The sequence below is a fragment of the Furipterus horrens genome, unplaced genomic scaffold (genome assembly GCF_987537825.1).
Source record: "Furipterus horrens unplaced genomic scaffold, mFurHor1.1.pri manual_scaffold_15, whole genome shotgun sequence".
Taxonomy (NCBI): Eukaryota; Metazoa; Chordata; class Mammalia; order Chiroptera; family Furipteridae; genus Furipterus; species Furipterus horrens.
Genome location: NW_028327185.1, coordinates 5662158 through 5678522, shown reverse-complemented (window position 1 = coordinate 5678522; position 16365 = coordinate 5662158). Strand labels below are relative to the sequence as shown.

The following is a 16365-nucleotide window of genomic DNA, read 5'->3' as shown; positions in this document are numbered from 1 at the left end:
GTTGAGTTGCTTTGATGTTGAAAGGAGCTACTCCCATGCTTGGGGCCTTGTTCAGAGTGTGTGTGTGCACGCGTGCGCACTACGGCAACCCCAAACGCAGTGTGCTCCTTTCTTCTCGTGCCTCGCTGCGCAGCCCCTGAGTGGAGGACTGCCGGGCCTCATGAAGCTGACCTCTGTTTACACAAACTAGCATGTGATTCAAAGCAGCTGCTCATCCCTGGCCGGCTGGCTGCCCCATGGGTTTCCCCGTCCGTTTGCTCCATTTCTGTGTTCAAGTTCACATCCCAGGACCGCACCATGGTCCTTCTAGAGCCAACTGTGCAGAGGACACATTCAGTGGGAACTTCGGGTATTGCCGTTGCCACATCCAGTCCCTGCCATGCTAACACAAACCCAGAACTGGCACCGCTTCGTATATTCAAGGCTCTGGAACCCAGTGAAAGTGGCGGAGCAGGGTCGCAGCCGCTCTGTCTGCTGATATGACAGGGACTTCGTTCTGTGTCTCTGAAATGATTGTCACAGAATTCATGGCTCTATCCCAGGATTCCATTGTATGTTGAAACTCTTCTCCCTCCTGTTATCCTGCATAATATCCTCTAAGGGTATTTTTCCCCCAGTGATCTTGTTGAATAATTATGCTACTTTGAATGTTTATTTTTTGGTCTGTAAACCCTGACATTTATAGGGAACTTAATTTTTTAGAATTGTGAGGTATGTGGATACCCCCTGCCATAACATGGAACTGCCTAAGTTTTATTCCAATGGCATATTAACAGGGAGAAAATGTGTATAGCAAACACAGTTGGAATAGAATTCCGTTGAATGATAGTTACCAGCTTATATTTTTTTCAAAATAACCTAATCATTTCCTTGTGACAACTTAGCCTGATAAAAAGCAAGAGGAGACCTGAAGGATTTCCCAAAGGAGACCTGAAAGTTTAAAAATTGTTATCTGAAGCGCCCCCTACGCCTCATGTAAACGTCCCGCAGAGGACAGAAGCGCCTGGTAATGGATGGTCCTGTCCCTCCCTGTGATGCTGATCTCTCGCTCCTGCCAGGTTTCGGTGGCTGCCTGAAGGATGTCACATTTGCACGGGGCACTGTCGCTCACTTGGCGTCTGTGTCCAGCGGTGCTGTCAGAGTCAATCTGGATGGGTGCCCATCAACTGACAGCGCCGTTAACTGCAGGGGAAACGACTCCATCCTTGCGTACCGGGGCCGAGAGCAGAGCGCCCGCGATCTCGGTCTCCAGCCCTTCACAGGTACTGCGGACGTGCTCAGAGCGAAACGGTGCACCCTCGCCCCGCATCCCCTCCTCCCCCCCCCCCAGCCCACCCACCACACGTTGCGTGACTCACATCTTACTCTTTCTCCGCCTTCTCCCCACTTAAGAATACCTGTATCGAGTGATCGCCTCCCACGAAGGCGGTTCTGTCTATAGCGACTGGAGTCGGGGACGAACCTCAGGAGCCGGTAAGTATTCTTCATCTTCAAATATGTATGTGCCCACACAGGCACGCACTCATGCATTCATGTCTGTGCATGTAGAAAAGGAAAGCCATCACCCTGAAGCAAGGAGTATGTTTGCAGGCCTGCGGCAGAGCATGCCTTGGTTGGCAAACGCACCTGCCAAGGGCTCAAATCAGTGCTTTTCGATTTTCGAGCATTTACTAAGTATTGGCCCAGGCTTGACGCTTTCCTCTTCAGATGCAGGGAGAAGCTGTGTGTCATCTCGGGGATTTAACAGGCCTGTCTCTACAGTAATATGGCCAAGGACAGGGGACCTTCACGGGCCGCAGAGACTCTAGGAAGCTGCAGTTGGGATCACCTTTCAGAGGGGGCGGTGGCCTCTTGCCTGCCCCTTGCAGAAGGCACAAGAACCCTGTGCCCTGGCTGGGAGATGTGTCTTTTGCGCCATCGTGACAGGTGTTTGCCATGGTGTTGACTGTAGGGTCTTTGAGTGGCCCTGCCAGGACAGAAATTGCTGACTGGTCTAATTCTTCTGAGTTAGCATGGAGACAACTAGGAGATAGAATACATTAGGTCTCGTCTGAGACCACTGATATATAAACGCGTTGAGCTTCTGACAGGGACCAAAACGTCTTTTTACAGAATGTCATCACGTGAAGGAATTCATCACAGAAAGTTTGGTGAATCACTACCCTTCTACCCTTTTGGGTCAAATGTCTGTCAGGGAGGCAAATACATTTCCATATGATTGCTACTTACAGCTCACCGTTTATCCTTAGAAATTATAATTTATCTAAAGATATGTTTTTCACAAAGACGTTCACTCATACTTTTTATCAACAATGGGTTACTAACCCAGGCATCTTTTGCAGAATCTTGTTTAATGTAAAATAGAATTAAATACCAAGATGAGCTACTAAGAATAATTTTCAAGGATCACTACGTACAGATTTCCTGGAACGGGGCAGCTTGACACTTTTCCAGGATGATTTAAATTATCATCTGTTTGTAGACAAGACAATGAATGGAATGTTCTCTGAAAATCTCACTTAACTTCAGTGCTGGGAGAAAGTGCTGATAGAAGCTGCGCATCTGTTACGGCCTGCCCTCTGGCCCTACTTCACACTCCTCTCCTTTCTTAACAAACACACTCTAACGCCTGCTCTCAGTCTAATTCAGTAAACAGGTATCCAGAAAGTGCATCCCCTACACAGCTTACCGGTCCCCATTTTGAGGACCACTGAGAAAGGATGCAAATAGAGCTCTGAATTTATCGCAACGATCTGACCACAAAGACTCACGCCATAAATTCATATTTACAATCTGACCACAACACCGAGCAGCTACATGCTCCCAGGGGTGGAGAATAATTGCGCTATTTAATTATTTTTGAGTCAGTTTTGCTCTGTCCCCTATGAGAAGACCATCTGTTAGACAGTCCTGTGCTCTGCCCTGAACCACATTTCAGATCTAATAACATCAGCATCGCTGCCGCCGGCCCTATACCGGGCAGCCAGGTGCGCCGTCTGTGGGCACCTGCGATGTTTCACCTGCAGAGACACTGGCGCGCCTCCTCTGTGGTTCCTCTCCTCCTTTGTGTTCCCCATTTCCCTGGAAGCAGCCCTGTTTTGTTGGTCTGAACAGTGCAGTCCAGAGCTGTCCTCCATCCACAGGGCTCCGGAGTCCATGAGCGGTTAGAGCAGGTCCCTCATCCATCATCCTGCCATGGGCTTCTTTGGGCTTTTTCTCCATGTCCCCAGTGCCATCAGCTGTGATGAAGTTTTTACTGATCAGAACCGTGGAAACATGTAATAAGTAGTTAAACGTATGGATTTTCAAAATGAGGGCACAGCTTGTAGGTGAGGTTTAGTTGCTTTAAACTTCCTCGTTTCACGGTAGTGTTTTGTGCTACTGTGAAGAAAACGTCCCAGAAAATCACTGTCTCACCTCAGTGGCACACGCTTCTCTGACCCAAGAACGTGTTTAATGATGTATCTTCCCATCATATCTGGTAGAATTTTGATTTCTTTTTAATTAATATGAAAACAGTGAAATTTGGAAAACGAGATCAGACATTCAAGTACAAGGCCATCGCGTTTGTGATACTTTTTTTGGCAAACACATTGAAGATATAAAAGTGTCAAACCACTACGTATAATAACACTCTAATTATCTTGCTTCGAAGGGGCCCGCTGTTACCCCGTCTGAACCCGCTGTCTGCCCACTCCCCACCTCCTGCTTTATGAGTGATGTTTCAAACATGTCGGCCACGTTAAATATTTTGGGAAAGCCTGGACTAGACTCGAAAGAACGTTATGTCGATGGAGTTTTGATGGTTTTGAAATATCGCTTAAACCGAATGGCTCAAGATGTGCAGTCATATTAAATCAATGCTGAAAAGTTACAACTCTAATAAATTGTATTTATGCTAATGGTTGAGCCTGATTTACGATGGCCATTAAAAGTGAAAAATGGGGCCCGAGGCTTCTCAGCACGGCCATTTCCTCTGTTTTCTCCTCTGTCCCCTCGCAGCTCCACAAAGCGTGCCGCCTCCCTCCGGAGCCCGCAGCATAAACGGGTACAGCGTGGAAGTGACCTGGGATGAACCCACTGGGGTGCGAGGGGTCATTGAGAAGTACCTCCTGAGAGCCTACCGGGAAGGGGGCACCTCCCGCTGTCCCCGCACGCCCTCTGCCACTTCTGAGATTGTCAGCACCGACACCCTCACAGGTAAAGGCGATGCCGTTTGGGGGTAAATCTTACTCATTTCGTTTTTGCTTGATTTTAAATAAAACCATTCTTCAAGGTTTTTTCCCCCAAAATCCATTTATTATTCACCTATTTTTGCCTGATTAAAAACAGGAACCATCTAATGAGGTGGAAGCCTGTATTCACCTAGGATGGAAGGAAGAATTCTGTAATATCATGGGCTTTGCTGCTTAGCTTCATTACAAGATTGATATCCTCTCGATCCCCACAAAGATCGGTTCACAGGTGTTTGTTACCCTGAAAACTCTCTAGACACCTTTTAGCGATCCTGTATGCACGTACTCCACCAGCTTACCTGTGTCACCACACAAAAGTTGGCTCCCTGGGACCAGCCCAAGTTCACAGCACCGTTACGTATTGTGAAATTGTTGATTAAAGCTAATAATGTCCGGGCAGAGGGGTTTCCGAGCGCCAGCGGTTTGATGGGCTCACCAGGGAATCGGGTCCTCACAGGAGGGCACTCCGCGCAGACCCGTTGCAGGGGATCATCCTCACGCGTGTCGCACACACATCCTGGACGCAAATTAGCACACGCGTGTCATAAGTCAGCAGTCTGCGGCTTTGCGAAGTGTTAGTGCACCTTGAAGTGGAAAAGGGAAAGTGAAGCCTTTGACCAAAAAAAGTAAAATGTATCCAAAAATCTGATTGAGAGAAAAAAAGCATTTTTTCCCCTGGCAAAGAATGTTATAACTTGAAAACTCATATGGATTTCTGAGGAGCCCTAATTATCTGCCTGGCCCTTACTTCCTGGTTTTGACTCTTTAGACTCTACAGCTCAGATATCGCAAAAGTTTTTTGTTTTTTTTTTTAACTCATATCTTCATTTTCTTTGTCTTTATTTTATTTTCTATTTTTTTAAACTTATTTATATTTAGAGAGAGGGGAAAGAGAAAGGAAGAGAAACATCAGTGTGTGGTTGCCTCTTGTGTGCCCCCAACTGGGAGCCTGGCCTGCTACCCAGGCAGGTGCCCTGACTGGGAATCGAACCGGCGACCCTTTGGTTTACAGGGTGGCGCTCAATCCACAGAGCCACACCAGCCAGGGCTCTTTTTCTTTATTTTAATCACCTGATAAAAACTGACCTCGATGTCGTCCAAGCTTGACTTTGCCCCGTCTGCACGTTGTAGCTAAGTGCGCTGGAGAAAAATCTACATTTTCCAAATGAGCACTCAGTAATGACACGGATCCTACCCCATTTCTGTACTCAGCTCCTTCTTCTTCTTAAATATGTTATATTTTCCAAACTCTCTCAATGCTAACCTCCCTCCCCATCCCTCACAGGGGGTATTTATACGAGACCCTCTTAAACACCAGGGAAGAAACGGGATTGACAGCATGGGGTTTCCGTTACTTTCTTACAACCGAGCGCCGACACTAAGTGCATTTTTTCTGACTAGTAGCACCGTGGCTAGGGTTTAAGGGAATGATTACGTGCTAAACCATTTAAAATCATTTTCAGCATAGAATAGGCATTCGTCGTCACCATTCTTTTCGTTTTTCTGTTTTACTTTTCTCTTTTTCTGTCGCTGCTTTTACAGAGCTTTCCTGTTCCTATCAAAAATAAAATCTCCAAAATTCCTCTGGCCGCAACTCGTGGGCCTTTTCCAAGATGTCACTGATGGGTTTGCTTCCGCTGAGTTATGTTTTTGAGCTCTCTCTGCACCGCAGAGGCTCACCGTCGTGAACTCAGTAGGCAGGGATGGATGTAGAAGGGGGTCCGTGAAGGTTCCGGGGGATTCTCAGTACTGTCAGGCGGACACGGTTGTGCCGAATCCGGATATGGGGGAGGAGGCGGGACTCGAGAGGCCAGCCTGAATAATCCTCCAAAGTCAGGGAGTCTCACAGAAAAGAGGAAAGAAGACTAGGATGTGGGGGGGGGGGGGGGTGAAAGCGGGCTCCAGTGGAGGGGGGCAGGGGGCGGGGGTGGAGATTGAGTGAGGGGGCGCTTCTTTCCCAGTTGATCCAGTTGACAGGGCACCATGACAGGGAAGCGGGGAAATGGCTCATGAGCCGTTCTGCTTTTGATTTGGGAAGGAATGCCCCTTCGGCGTTTCTGTGGTGACGTTTGTTGAGGTTATAATCTTTAATTGTGGTTGTCAGAGTGACGTTTATTTGGCTTTTGTTTATTTGTTTTTTTTTTTTTTTAATGAAACAGTGATGATATTGGATGCACAGGCAAATTTAGCTTTATTGGCTCACATTGGGTTTCTTTGCCAATTAAGTTTAGAAATTATCAGAAAATATGTTTGGGTTTTTTTCTGTCTGATAGCAACTATTTCATTCTTCAGATTTGCATCTTTTTGGGGGGGGCGGTCTTGGAAAGGTTGGTGTTTATAGGATCATTACTTCTGGTGAGAAATAGTAGTTTTCTGTATTGTCTGTTTCTTCCGTTTGTTTTTATTTTAGGAGCCCAGACACGGCGCGTAGAGTGAAATCAGTCTAAGTTCAGGTTATAGCTACGTCATGTGTTAGGTGTCTGATCTCAGGCAAATTTAAAAATGCCGGTAAAAACATGAATTACCCAACTAAAATAGTATTCTCAGAAGCAGGCACATATTAAATGTGCTATGAATTAATTGTCTGGATATTACTTAGTCTCTGAATTCTAGATTACTACTGCACTAGTGTTCCCCTTTCATTTAAGATCATTTAAAGTTTTTTCTATGTCCGTCTTTCATGTAATTTGCATGTGTTTCTCATGTCATCCCGTTCTGATTGCTGCCTCCCTCTCAGTGTTCTCGGTTTTCGTCTCTCCTGTTTGACACTCACCCTCTCTTGTTTAATGGGTTCCATGCTTTTTATACGATCTTATGTGTAGCAGGGAACCGATGACTTTTAAATGTCCAGGTTTCCTGAATTGAATCTTCTCCAGAGCACGATGGTGTTCTGCAATTTGATGGTGTGTTCTCCTCTTCCTGTTGGGTTACATGTGTTTTCCCTTGGGCCCCATGCACGCCAGCACCCCCCGTTTGGCTAAATGCAGCCCCACTCCTACCTACGGAGTCTGCTTGTCTCGTCCCTAACCTCGTCTTCAGACATGTCTGCTCAAGAAAATGGAATCGTTTTCAAATTATTTCACTGGACACCTAGTTGTTAATAAAACCCTTTGCTGGGGTGATGGCGGCGTCAGCGGGTAAATTCCCAGCTTCTTCTCGGTGTTTCGGGCAGGAGTGGGGTGGAGGCCTCGTGGACATCGTAGACCGAGGTTCAGAGTCCGTTTGCCTCCGCTCGCCCCCAGGTGTCCGTTTGTCCGTGTGTCGCATCTTTCCGTGTGTTTATAAACCTCTGGCCATCACACTGGGATTCTTACCGGGGAGCAGTTCTCGACCGTGGCGCAAGCCAAGCCCCCGGGAGCCCCGAGAAGCACCGGCTCCCGGGCACCGCCTGCCGACGGCCTCCGTGTTCGGTCTGGGCTGTGGCCTGGTGTTGGCGTTTAGGTATTTTTTTTAGTGTTTGCAGGGGATCCTGGTGTGAAGCCAGCACCGGGAAACCCTGGGGAAGGGCGGGGTCTGACCAGCGATCGAGTCTCAGTTCTGCTCGGAGGTTCTTACGACAGCCTCCACCCCCCGACGGGAACTTGAGAACGTAGGACAGACAGTGTTAACTGTCCACAGAAGAACGACAAAACACGAAAAGCGTGTCGATACAATGAGCCAAGGAAAACCAGAGACAAAAAAATAAGTGAAATGACGACTGGGGAGAGTGAGTACGTGATGGTCCCGCTTACAAAAGGCCGAAGGTGGACGGAGAGAGAACAAATATTAACGAAGGGAACGGGGAGGATACGCTGGTGAGGCCCCGTTTCCCACTCACGAATTTGGCTACCAGAGGATTAAATGAGCTAAATCCCAGTGGCACAGAGAGTCTAAGGGTTAACAGCCCCGCGCAAGAGCAAATGGGGCCCCGTGGGCCCGCGGCCGGGCGCTGTGCCCTGCGGAGGCCAGAGTTCAGAGCGGGAGTTCTTACAAGTTCACTGCCTCAGCCGCAGCCCCAGGGTAGGAAGCCCCGCAGCGACCACCCCCGGGTGTCTTCAGGCTGCCTGCAAAGGCCCCAATTAGCTGCACAGCCTTGGCTGAGTGTCCCCCCAGCCCTGTTAGCATGCAGGGCTGCCGCCCAGAGAGGCAGGCCTGGCCTTTCCCTTCCAGCCAAGGGCTCGTCACAAAGGGACGTGGCAGGCGGATGCGAGAGTCTGTCAACAATTTGCACGTATACAGTATTTTTTTCCTGAAACGCGTAAACTTTTAAGCATAATTTGTAGTGCTAGGGATATAATTACTACAGAGAAGATATTTTCTCAATTTTATTATTGCATTACACTGAGCTAAAGTCTAGGGAGTTCTATTCCTTTCTTAAATGGAATAATAGATAATAATAATAGTTATTATTCACTATAGTTTAGCAGAAGAAGCAGTAATCATCTTTCAGATCACCCAGATGAATCCAGATTTATACAGAAAAGGAAAGGGAAGACATTTTAATTTGTACCACAGCTTTTGCCGTGAAAACTGACTCAGCCCTCATATATGGTAGGTGCTCATCTTCTACCTGAGACTCATGGGTTACAGTACAGAAAATGTGTTTCTCATTTCTCTCTCTCTTCCACCGTCAGAGGAAATGATCAGTGATTCTAAACTGTGTGCATCATAAGGTGATTCCTGAATTGCTTAGAAATGCAGATCCTTGGGATCCACAGACAAGATCCTGCATATCCAGGCTGGGTTTAGAAATCTGCCTGTTAAAAGTGTTCTCGCTAGTTCTCCTGCCCAAGGTTCATGGACCACTCACTGCAAACTACAGGGAGGGAGGGAGGGCCAGCTGATGGGGGCCCTTTGTGCCTGCAGGGCTTGAATCAGCCCCACTTTGTTTGTTCCTGGTGCCTTTGCTCTGGAAGCAGAACTGAGACAAGGCAGACAGAGAGGTGGTGTGAGCAGGCGCCGCTTCTGTTAGGGACGGTCCTGCCTGGCAGTCTTGTTGTTGTTTTGTTCTGTTTTGGGGCTGAAATGCATATAACAAGCAAGCTCCTTTTATGCCGCCAATATATAGTCCAGGCACTCTCACTACTGTATAATATGATGGAAATACTAAATTCCTACGAAGGAAAACAGTATAGATGAGTGTTTCACTTTTAGTTACTGCTGAGACTGAGACCCCAACATAACAGTGATTTGAGCAAGATTAATCTTTTCTCTCTCTGCTAATAAACATTCCGTTAGTCGATGCTGGGGCGCCCTGTTCACAGGGCCAGAGACACATGCATTTCATCTTTTTGCGATGCTGTCCTCAGGGACAAGGCTCCTGCCTCATGGTCCAAGATGGCGGCCCGCGCTCAGCCCTCCAGTCTGGATTCCGTCCAGCAGAAAGAAGGAATAGTTGAAGAAAAATATGCCCATTCACTTTAAAAACATATTTCAGGAGTTATTGCTTCACCTCTGGCTACACTCTATTGTCAGAACTTAGCCACGTGGCTACACCTAGCTGCAGGAAATTCTGGGAAACGTCCTTACTCAAAGTGGCCATTTGCCCAGCTTGAAAAAAAATCTTTTTATTTTACGGGGGAGGAAGAGGAGGCCGTATTGTATAGAAGAGGGTACTTAATGGCCTCTGCCACAATAGGCAAACATCAGAAGTAAATTTCAAAAATTCATTTTGATGAGAGTATTAAAAATGAATTTTGAAGAAGTCTGCCATTTGTATAGTACTTCATAAATTAACATTACATATTTGTAGTTCATTACAAATTCTTTCTTTAAATGTAAATCTTGAAAGAAATTGGTCTGAAAAATTCTCAGGACAAAAATATAGCCTATGACATAAATAATAAAAATAGAAATGATGTAATGTTCCTGCTTAGCTAATGTAGAAGAATTTCATTAGGTAATGCAGTGTTGATGAGTTAATAGCCATGTCTGACTCTCCTGAATACATAATGTGCCTGAGCTACTTTTACATTGTGAAATCCTCAGAGAGAGCTTTTTACAAGTTATTTGTTTTATTATATGCAGTAATAATTTGCGGTGAAGGATATAGATTTCGTTTTGGTAACCTGTTGTACAAAAAATCACGGTAATACGTGTCTATAAATTTTGCTCTATACTGGCCATGTACTAGGCATGTCTATAATGCTGTACTGTTCGACATAAATACCTCATGGTTACCAGTCAAATTGGATTTAAAGAATGGAACAGTCACTTCAAAGTTTCTGTTTCTAACTTTGATGACCTTTTGATATTCATATTGTATTTGGAACTAATCAAAAATGATATATAATAATATGTAGAAGTCCAGTGTCACAGTCAACAGCAACTCACAGATACTGATATAAATAACATTGCTTATGAATCAGGGAATATTATAGGAATACACACTTGCTCGTTTGAGGAGACAAGCATGCTGCTTTCTGTTTGTGCAGAGTAGGTTTTAGTAATAAATGTGGATCTTTTAACACATTTTTAAGGTATTTTAAATGAAGTACATGCCATAAAAAAAAAACCCAGAACATGCTACTCTTTTTAGTAATGTTTCTTCAATGGGTCCTTTTTCCTTCTTGAAGAACTGGGGCGTGGGCCATGGCAAGACCCGCGGTCTTGGAGTCAGGGGACGGCTCTCACCTCCGCTCTGCTGCTGGGCTTGCTCTTCGTATTTCACACTCTGCCCGTCAGCGCCCTCTCCTGTGCAGGGCGTTAAGTCTCTGCGCAATGGGTGGTGACTCCTTTTCTTCCCTTTTCTCCCATCCCTCCCCTGCCTCCCTGCTCAGCTACATCTAATCTTGTCTTGGGCAGTTCTGATGACTCAGTGTCAGCCCTACAAGGCAGAGGAAGACTTAACATGAGTCGGTCCTTCAACTCTATTGCAAAATGAGAGTGACCATGACAGAGACGCTGCACTCCCTACCACAGAGGCCTGGGTGAAGAATCCGAGGTTAGACGTCAGCCTGCTAAGAGAATCTTAATTGGAAGATGCTTTCAGGTCAATTAAAATCATCGTTTCAACCATTCCTTGATTAGATCCTATATTATACAAAGAAGATAAAAGAATAAGAATGTTTTTCCTATTTGTAAGCATCAAAATCTGTTTAGTCTTTGACCCAAGGTACATGAGTTCCTTCACTCTTTACTAGAATTTTTAGGTCAGAAAGTCCATTTGAAGGAAATTAAATGTAAATGAAATTGTTTTTAGAGTTTTCAAAGGATTGCCTTAGGTTTGGGGTAAGTGCGTTTAGAGTTCCACCTTTTGCTAAAAATGAAAATTGACTCTCATTTCTAAATATTAGAGATCCTTATTTGCATTTAAAATATTACCAGCAACACAAGAAAACAAACGCACCTTCCCAGGCTACTGAGAACCAGAGAAAAAGCATCCCGGATGTGTTTCCAGATCTCTGCCCGACCGTTAAATTTTCATCCACATTTAACAAATGTCATTATTCAGTTTCATGGGGTCACTGTGTCAAAATGTCTGTGTTAGAACTTTAATTTATTTTCTGAGGTTCCTTTAAGTGGGCAGAAAGCATGGCGTGTTGGATTGATTGACTCTCTTTAATCCACATCCTGGATTGGTTTGCAGCTCAGAACTTATCCTGAGATGTAGCCTTAAAAATTAGAGTTTATCAGCACCGCTGCAGACTCCAGAGCCACAGAGGGCTGCTTCCCTTCTGCCGCTCCTCTCCTGGCCGGTTTTCTTCTCAAGAGTGGGTTCTCCTGTTAGAGCTCCAGGTAGCTGTGGCAGCTCTGCCTGGGTGGCATCCTTCACCAGATGGCCCTCTTAATAAATGCCTGCTCTTGCCCACCTCACTGTCTTGATCCAAATGTGAAATGCCAGCAAATAAATAAGACCATTGTAGTCTGATGAGCTCTCTGGAGATGGAGAAAAGCCCTGGGGAGAGGCAGCTAGAAACAGCTTTTCTGTTTACTGTGACTGCTCCTAATTACTACTGGCCGGTAGTTAGAAGACACTGTTTAGACAATATAAAATGTAAAGGGAGGTCAGAGAGAGAGAGACAGAGACAGAGACAGTCTCCATATCATTGCAGGTGCCTTTGATAGCATGAAAATACTCTTGGATGGTTGGCGTCCATCTGAAATATTGCGCATGATCTTTGCGTGTCTACCCTGGACCCTGGACGCTGGACCTGGGGAGGGCGGTTGCTGTGTGCGGGGACCTCACCGCCAGACTCCAAGAGCAATGGAGAACGAGTGGGTAATGAGAGCAGGGCAGCCAGTTCTTTAATTGAATTAAAAGCTGGGTGACATCAAAGCAGACACCTGTCCAATTACAGGCAGGCCAAGGTGTTTACCGTTGCCGTGCAGCGATTCAGAGATGACAGGAATCTTTCCGCCCACAGATTAACATAATGAAGGAGAACAGATTACCGTGGACGCCGGCCAAACACCTAGGTTGGCAGCTGGGGGTGGGGGGCGGGGCCTGCTCAAGTGTGTCAGCAGAAAGCAAGCCCCCGCTTCTGCGCCCAATGTGTGTGGCTTTTTCAAAGGTGCCATTTTGCTTGGGGTCTCCGGCGGGGTCTCCAGGCGGAGCCTGTATCCGCGTCTGCATCTCGTCGGAGGAGTTGATCGTCAAGTGTCAGCGGCAGAGCTGGCTGCTCTGTCCTCTCCCCGCTTCTCCACACGCACGTGTCTGTTGGAGGCACAGACGCCCCCACAGCTGGCGTCAGCCCCACAGTGGTTCCCTCTCAGGCTAGTCGGGCGGCCCCGGTTATTAATGTTGCTCTTCAGCTCCTTTGAAACTTGAGGTGAGAGCAAAGGGGAAAAAAGCCCTGGAAATAGTCATCTTCTTGGTCCAAAGGAGCAATGTCTGGTGCTTTGCTGGCTTCCTGGAGATGAGGGTGGGCGGGGAGCTCTTTTACAGTGAGGGGGACAGCTGAGGAGAGGTCAGAGGGGGATAAGCCTTCATTTTTTGGTCAGACAGCCAATGCACACTTTCGGTAAATGACCCCGCTAGCTGCTAGGGAAGAGGGCAGACGATATAAAACAACATTCCCTTTGCAATCAAGGAGTTCCCCCCGAGTCATTGTGAAGGGCTTGAAGATTACAAGGTGTTCCCCAGGATAAGGTTCTTAAACTTCCTCCCATGAAGCGCTCCCGCCCCTTAAATTGAGTCCCTGCCCCTCTGTCAGGCTGGGTTCTCTGCACCCAGCAAGGCCCACGAGGATGCACTTCAAAGGGAATATGCTTAACGCCCCTTCAGTCCCCCTTGGTGTGGCGAATCAGGATTTCTCAATGTTAGGCATTCATGCAAAGTGCATTATCGCTTAATGCCCATCCCGAGGCCGCTGCCACGCCGTTCCGTGGGCTGCTGACACTTTTAAGACATCAATAATGCCTGCTCTCTGCTTACGGAATGCTTCTCCCACTCGCCCTCTTCCATTATCAAAAGGGACTGGTGGGTTTCCTGACGTGGTGGGGGCCATGTTCTCATTTCACAGAGTCTGGTGACTGAAAGGGAATTGGAGAGTTCGTCATCGGGCCTGCCGGGAGGTGGGGACAGTCTCAGATTCAAGGGGAAAAGTCTCCGCTGGGATGTGTCCCAAAGAGAGAGATTTATATCCAAGCGAGTCTTAGAAGTCCTCACTGTTAGGGTGTGCAGCTTTACTGCCGTAAAGGGAGACTACCCCCCATTTTCTTACTGGGTTTTCTATGTACAAAGAACGTGCACCATATTTGTCTCTGTCTAGGATTTCTTATTAATATGTCACACTACATAGTTTTCAGTATTTTTAGGTATCTACTAAAATATACTTTTCAGTGGTTCCCCCTTGTTCTCTTAAGTAGAGATCTCCTATCACCTTGGATTGGGGAGTCGGATCTTACGAAGTCCTTGCTTCCTGGAGTACATGCAGGCACTCTGCTTTCTGTATTCATCTGCGTATTGCTGTTATCCTGCAGGCGCTTCTAGTTCTAATGTTTTCTTCCGTTAGAACCCTTCTGAGATCACTTACATTCCAAGGCACTCTTCCCAGAAGTCCATAGAAGAAAAATGGATAAATACTTTTTGATGATGATATATTATCATACTAGAACTACTTTCTTCCCTAAAGAGTATATAATGTCAGTGTGATTCTGACAGTTCAGGCAAGGCCGTTGGGTCTATCACTCACCCGTCTCCAGGCGTATGTCCAAGAAGGACTACCTGGCTTGCTCTTGGAGAGAATATCCGTGCTGTCTTCCTTTGGCAGTTGCAGAACTGTCATAAGCTCCAACTTTAACCCGTCCTGGGAAACTTCCCGTACTAAGAAACAAAAGAGACAATCCCCGTGTCCCACACAATGGGATGGCTTTGTCATTTTTCTGACTTAGTGACCATCGTTCGTTTGGTTGACTAGCTCCTTCTACCCCAGCTGTTAACTGTAACCTGACGAGAGAGAAGATGCTCAATCATTATACTACTCCTCTTACCGAAAGAGATGAAATGAATATGTGTTTAGGGAAGATTATGCCAATGATTTGAGAGAACATTGGCTCTGAAATGCAGCATTAAGAACAAGGTGTCCACTGGAAACAAGGAAAAAAAAAAATGCTGCCTTGGCCTCAGAAAGTACTACACATTTTTGAAAGCGTGTTCTACAAACTACCCAAAACTTTCTACCTGGGATTCAAAGTTGGCAAGAACCAGAACATCAGCTTCCTCCTCCTTCTTCTTCTTCTTTTTTTTTTTTTTCCTGTTTTGCAGCTTTTTTTCTCAGCGTGTATTATTGTTTCACCTGCCTCAAAATAAGAAACGTGAGTGCTTTGATAAATGGTCTGAAAGGTGATCTACCGATAGTTTCTCTCCAGCATCTTTCTTTCAGAACTTCAGGATTTTTCTGCAATATACAATTTGGCAAACTCTTCCACCCAAGCACCAAGCTGAAGAAAGCAAGTTTGATGAGAGGCATCATTGCCTGTTTTTAAAGATCCTTTCAGGGGCAAAAAGTTAGCAAAGGAATTCCTGATACGCATGTACATGCAGAGACTTCTTTAACGAAGGCAAGAAAGGTTAAGTAAAACACTCAAGACCATTTAGTGAATGGGAACGCAGTATCTGGTTTGGCATGGCCCTTCTTAAGGTCTGCATTAATTCCATTCTTGCTAAGTCCAATAATGCACTTCCGCTGTGATTTGGGGAAAAACAGTCTCAGGATAAGGTATTATGTAAAGCCAGTTTCAAAATTTCAAAACGATGGAACTGCTTTTACAATGTGTCTCAGTGAGAATATTACTCATCTTCATACTAAAAATTTCAGAGCAATGACCTGTATACAAGTCCTGTGTGTTTCTGGACACAGTATTTCTGGGCTCCAGCTAAGTCATGCCCATGTATGAGAAGTGATGCCTTTCACAGGGGCCACATAGATGAAGTGATGAACACAGGAAACTAATCTCACATGCCAAGACTTTTTTTCCCTCTCTCCGTAGGATCATTTCATTCTCTGTGGGTTGATTCATTTCCTGTTAGGATGGCATTATTAAATTCAGACATGCATGGGGTCTTATTCAAACCTTTGCTGTAGATTTCTACTTGACAGTAGGGCAGATCTGACAAATGTCACAGATTTTCGAGGATAAAATGCCTAGAATCTGCCTCACCTTGGTTTTCAACCTGGAATGTTGGGATCATGGCAGAGGCATTACAGAATGGAAAGACAGTGCTTATGAAATCATTTAGGATGTCCGATCTGGATAGAATGTTGAGTGTGAAATGCTAGTGGGACCTCCAGGTAGGACATGTGACCTGCAGGGTGAAATATAGGACTGGAGTTTTGGGGAGAGATGAGAAATCTGTCGCTATAATGAGATTTTCAGAGCTGAGGCCTGATGAGCTAGTAAAGGCAAGCGTTGAGAAGAAGTGTCCTGAAGACCCAGCCTTGCGGATCCAAAGCTCTTTAAGCAGCCATGAAAAGAAGGTGAGTCTGTCAGATCATGGAAAGAAAGGCGATCTCTGCAGTTCAGAAGAACAACTCAGGGAATCAGAGGCGGAGGGAGGCAAAGGCCGGTGAGGGGAGGAGCGTGAGGACTGAGGAGGAGTTACTTGACCTGGTATTTTCAGGATTTAGGAGCACAGAACGGGCAGAAACTGGGGTGTGATACAGACACAGCTTGGCCTGACATGAGTTGGAGCCAGAGTCCTCTGTGC

General features: G+C 46.1%; 1 protein-coding gene across 1 annotated transcript in view; it reads left to right on the top strand.

The window, feature by feature from the left end:
- The window catches only part of USH2A (usherin), a 462824-nt gene that overhangs the window by 192533 nt on the left and 253926 nt on the right, over positions 1-16365 (top strand). The window contains exons 27-29 of the mRNA XM_090263490.1: positions 1059-1262; positions 1393-1473; positions 4003-4200. Coding sequence (XP_090119616.1) covers positions 1059-1262; positions 1393-1473; positions 4003-4200 — 483 coding nt within the window. The remainder of the gene's footprint in view (positions 1-1058; positions 1263-1392; positions 1474-4002; positions 4201-16365) is intronic.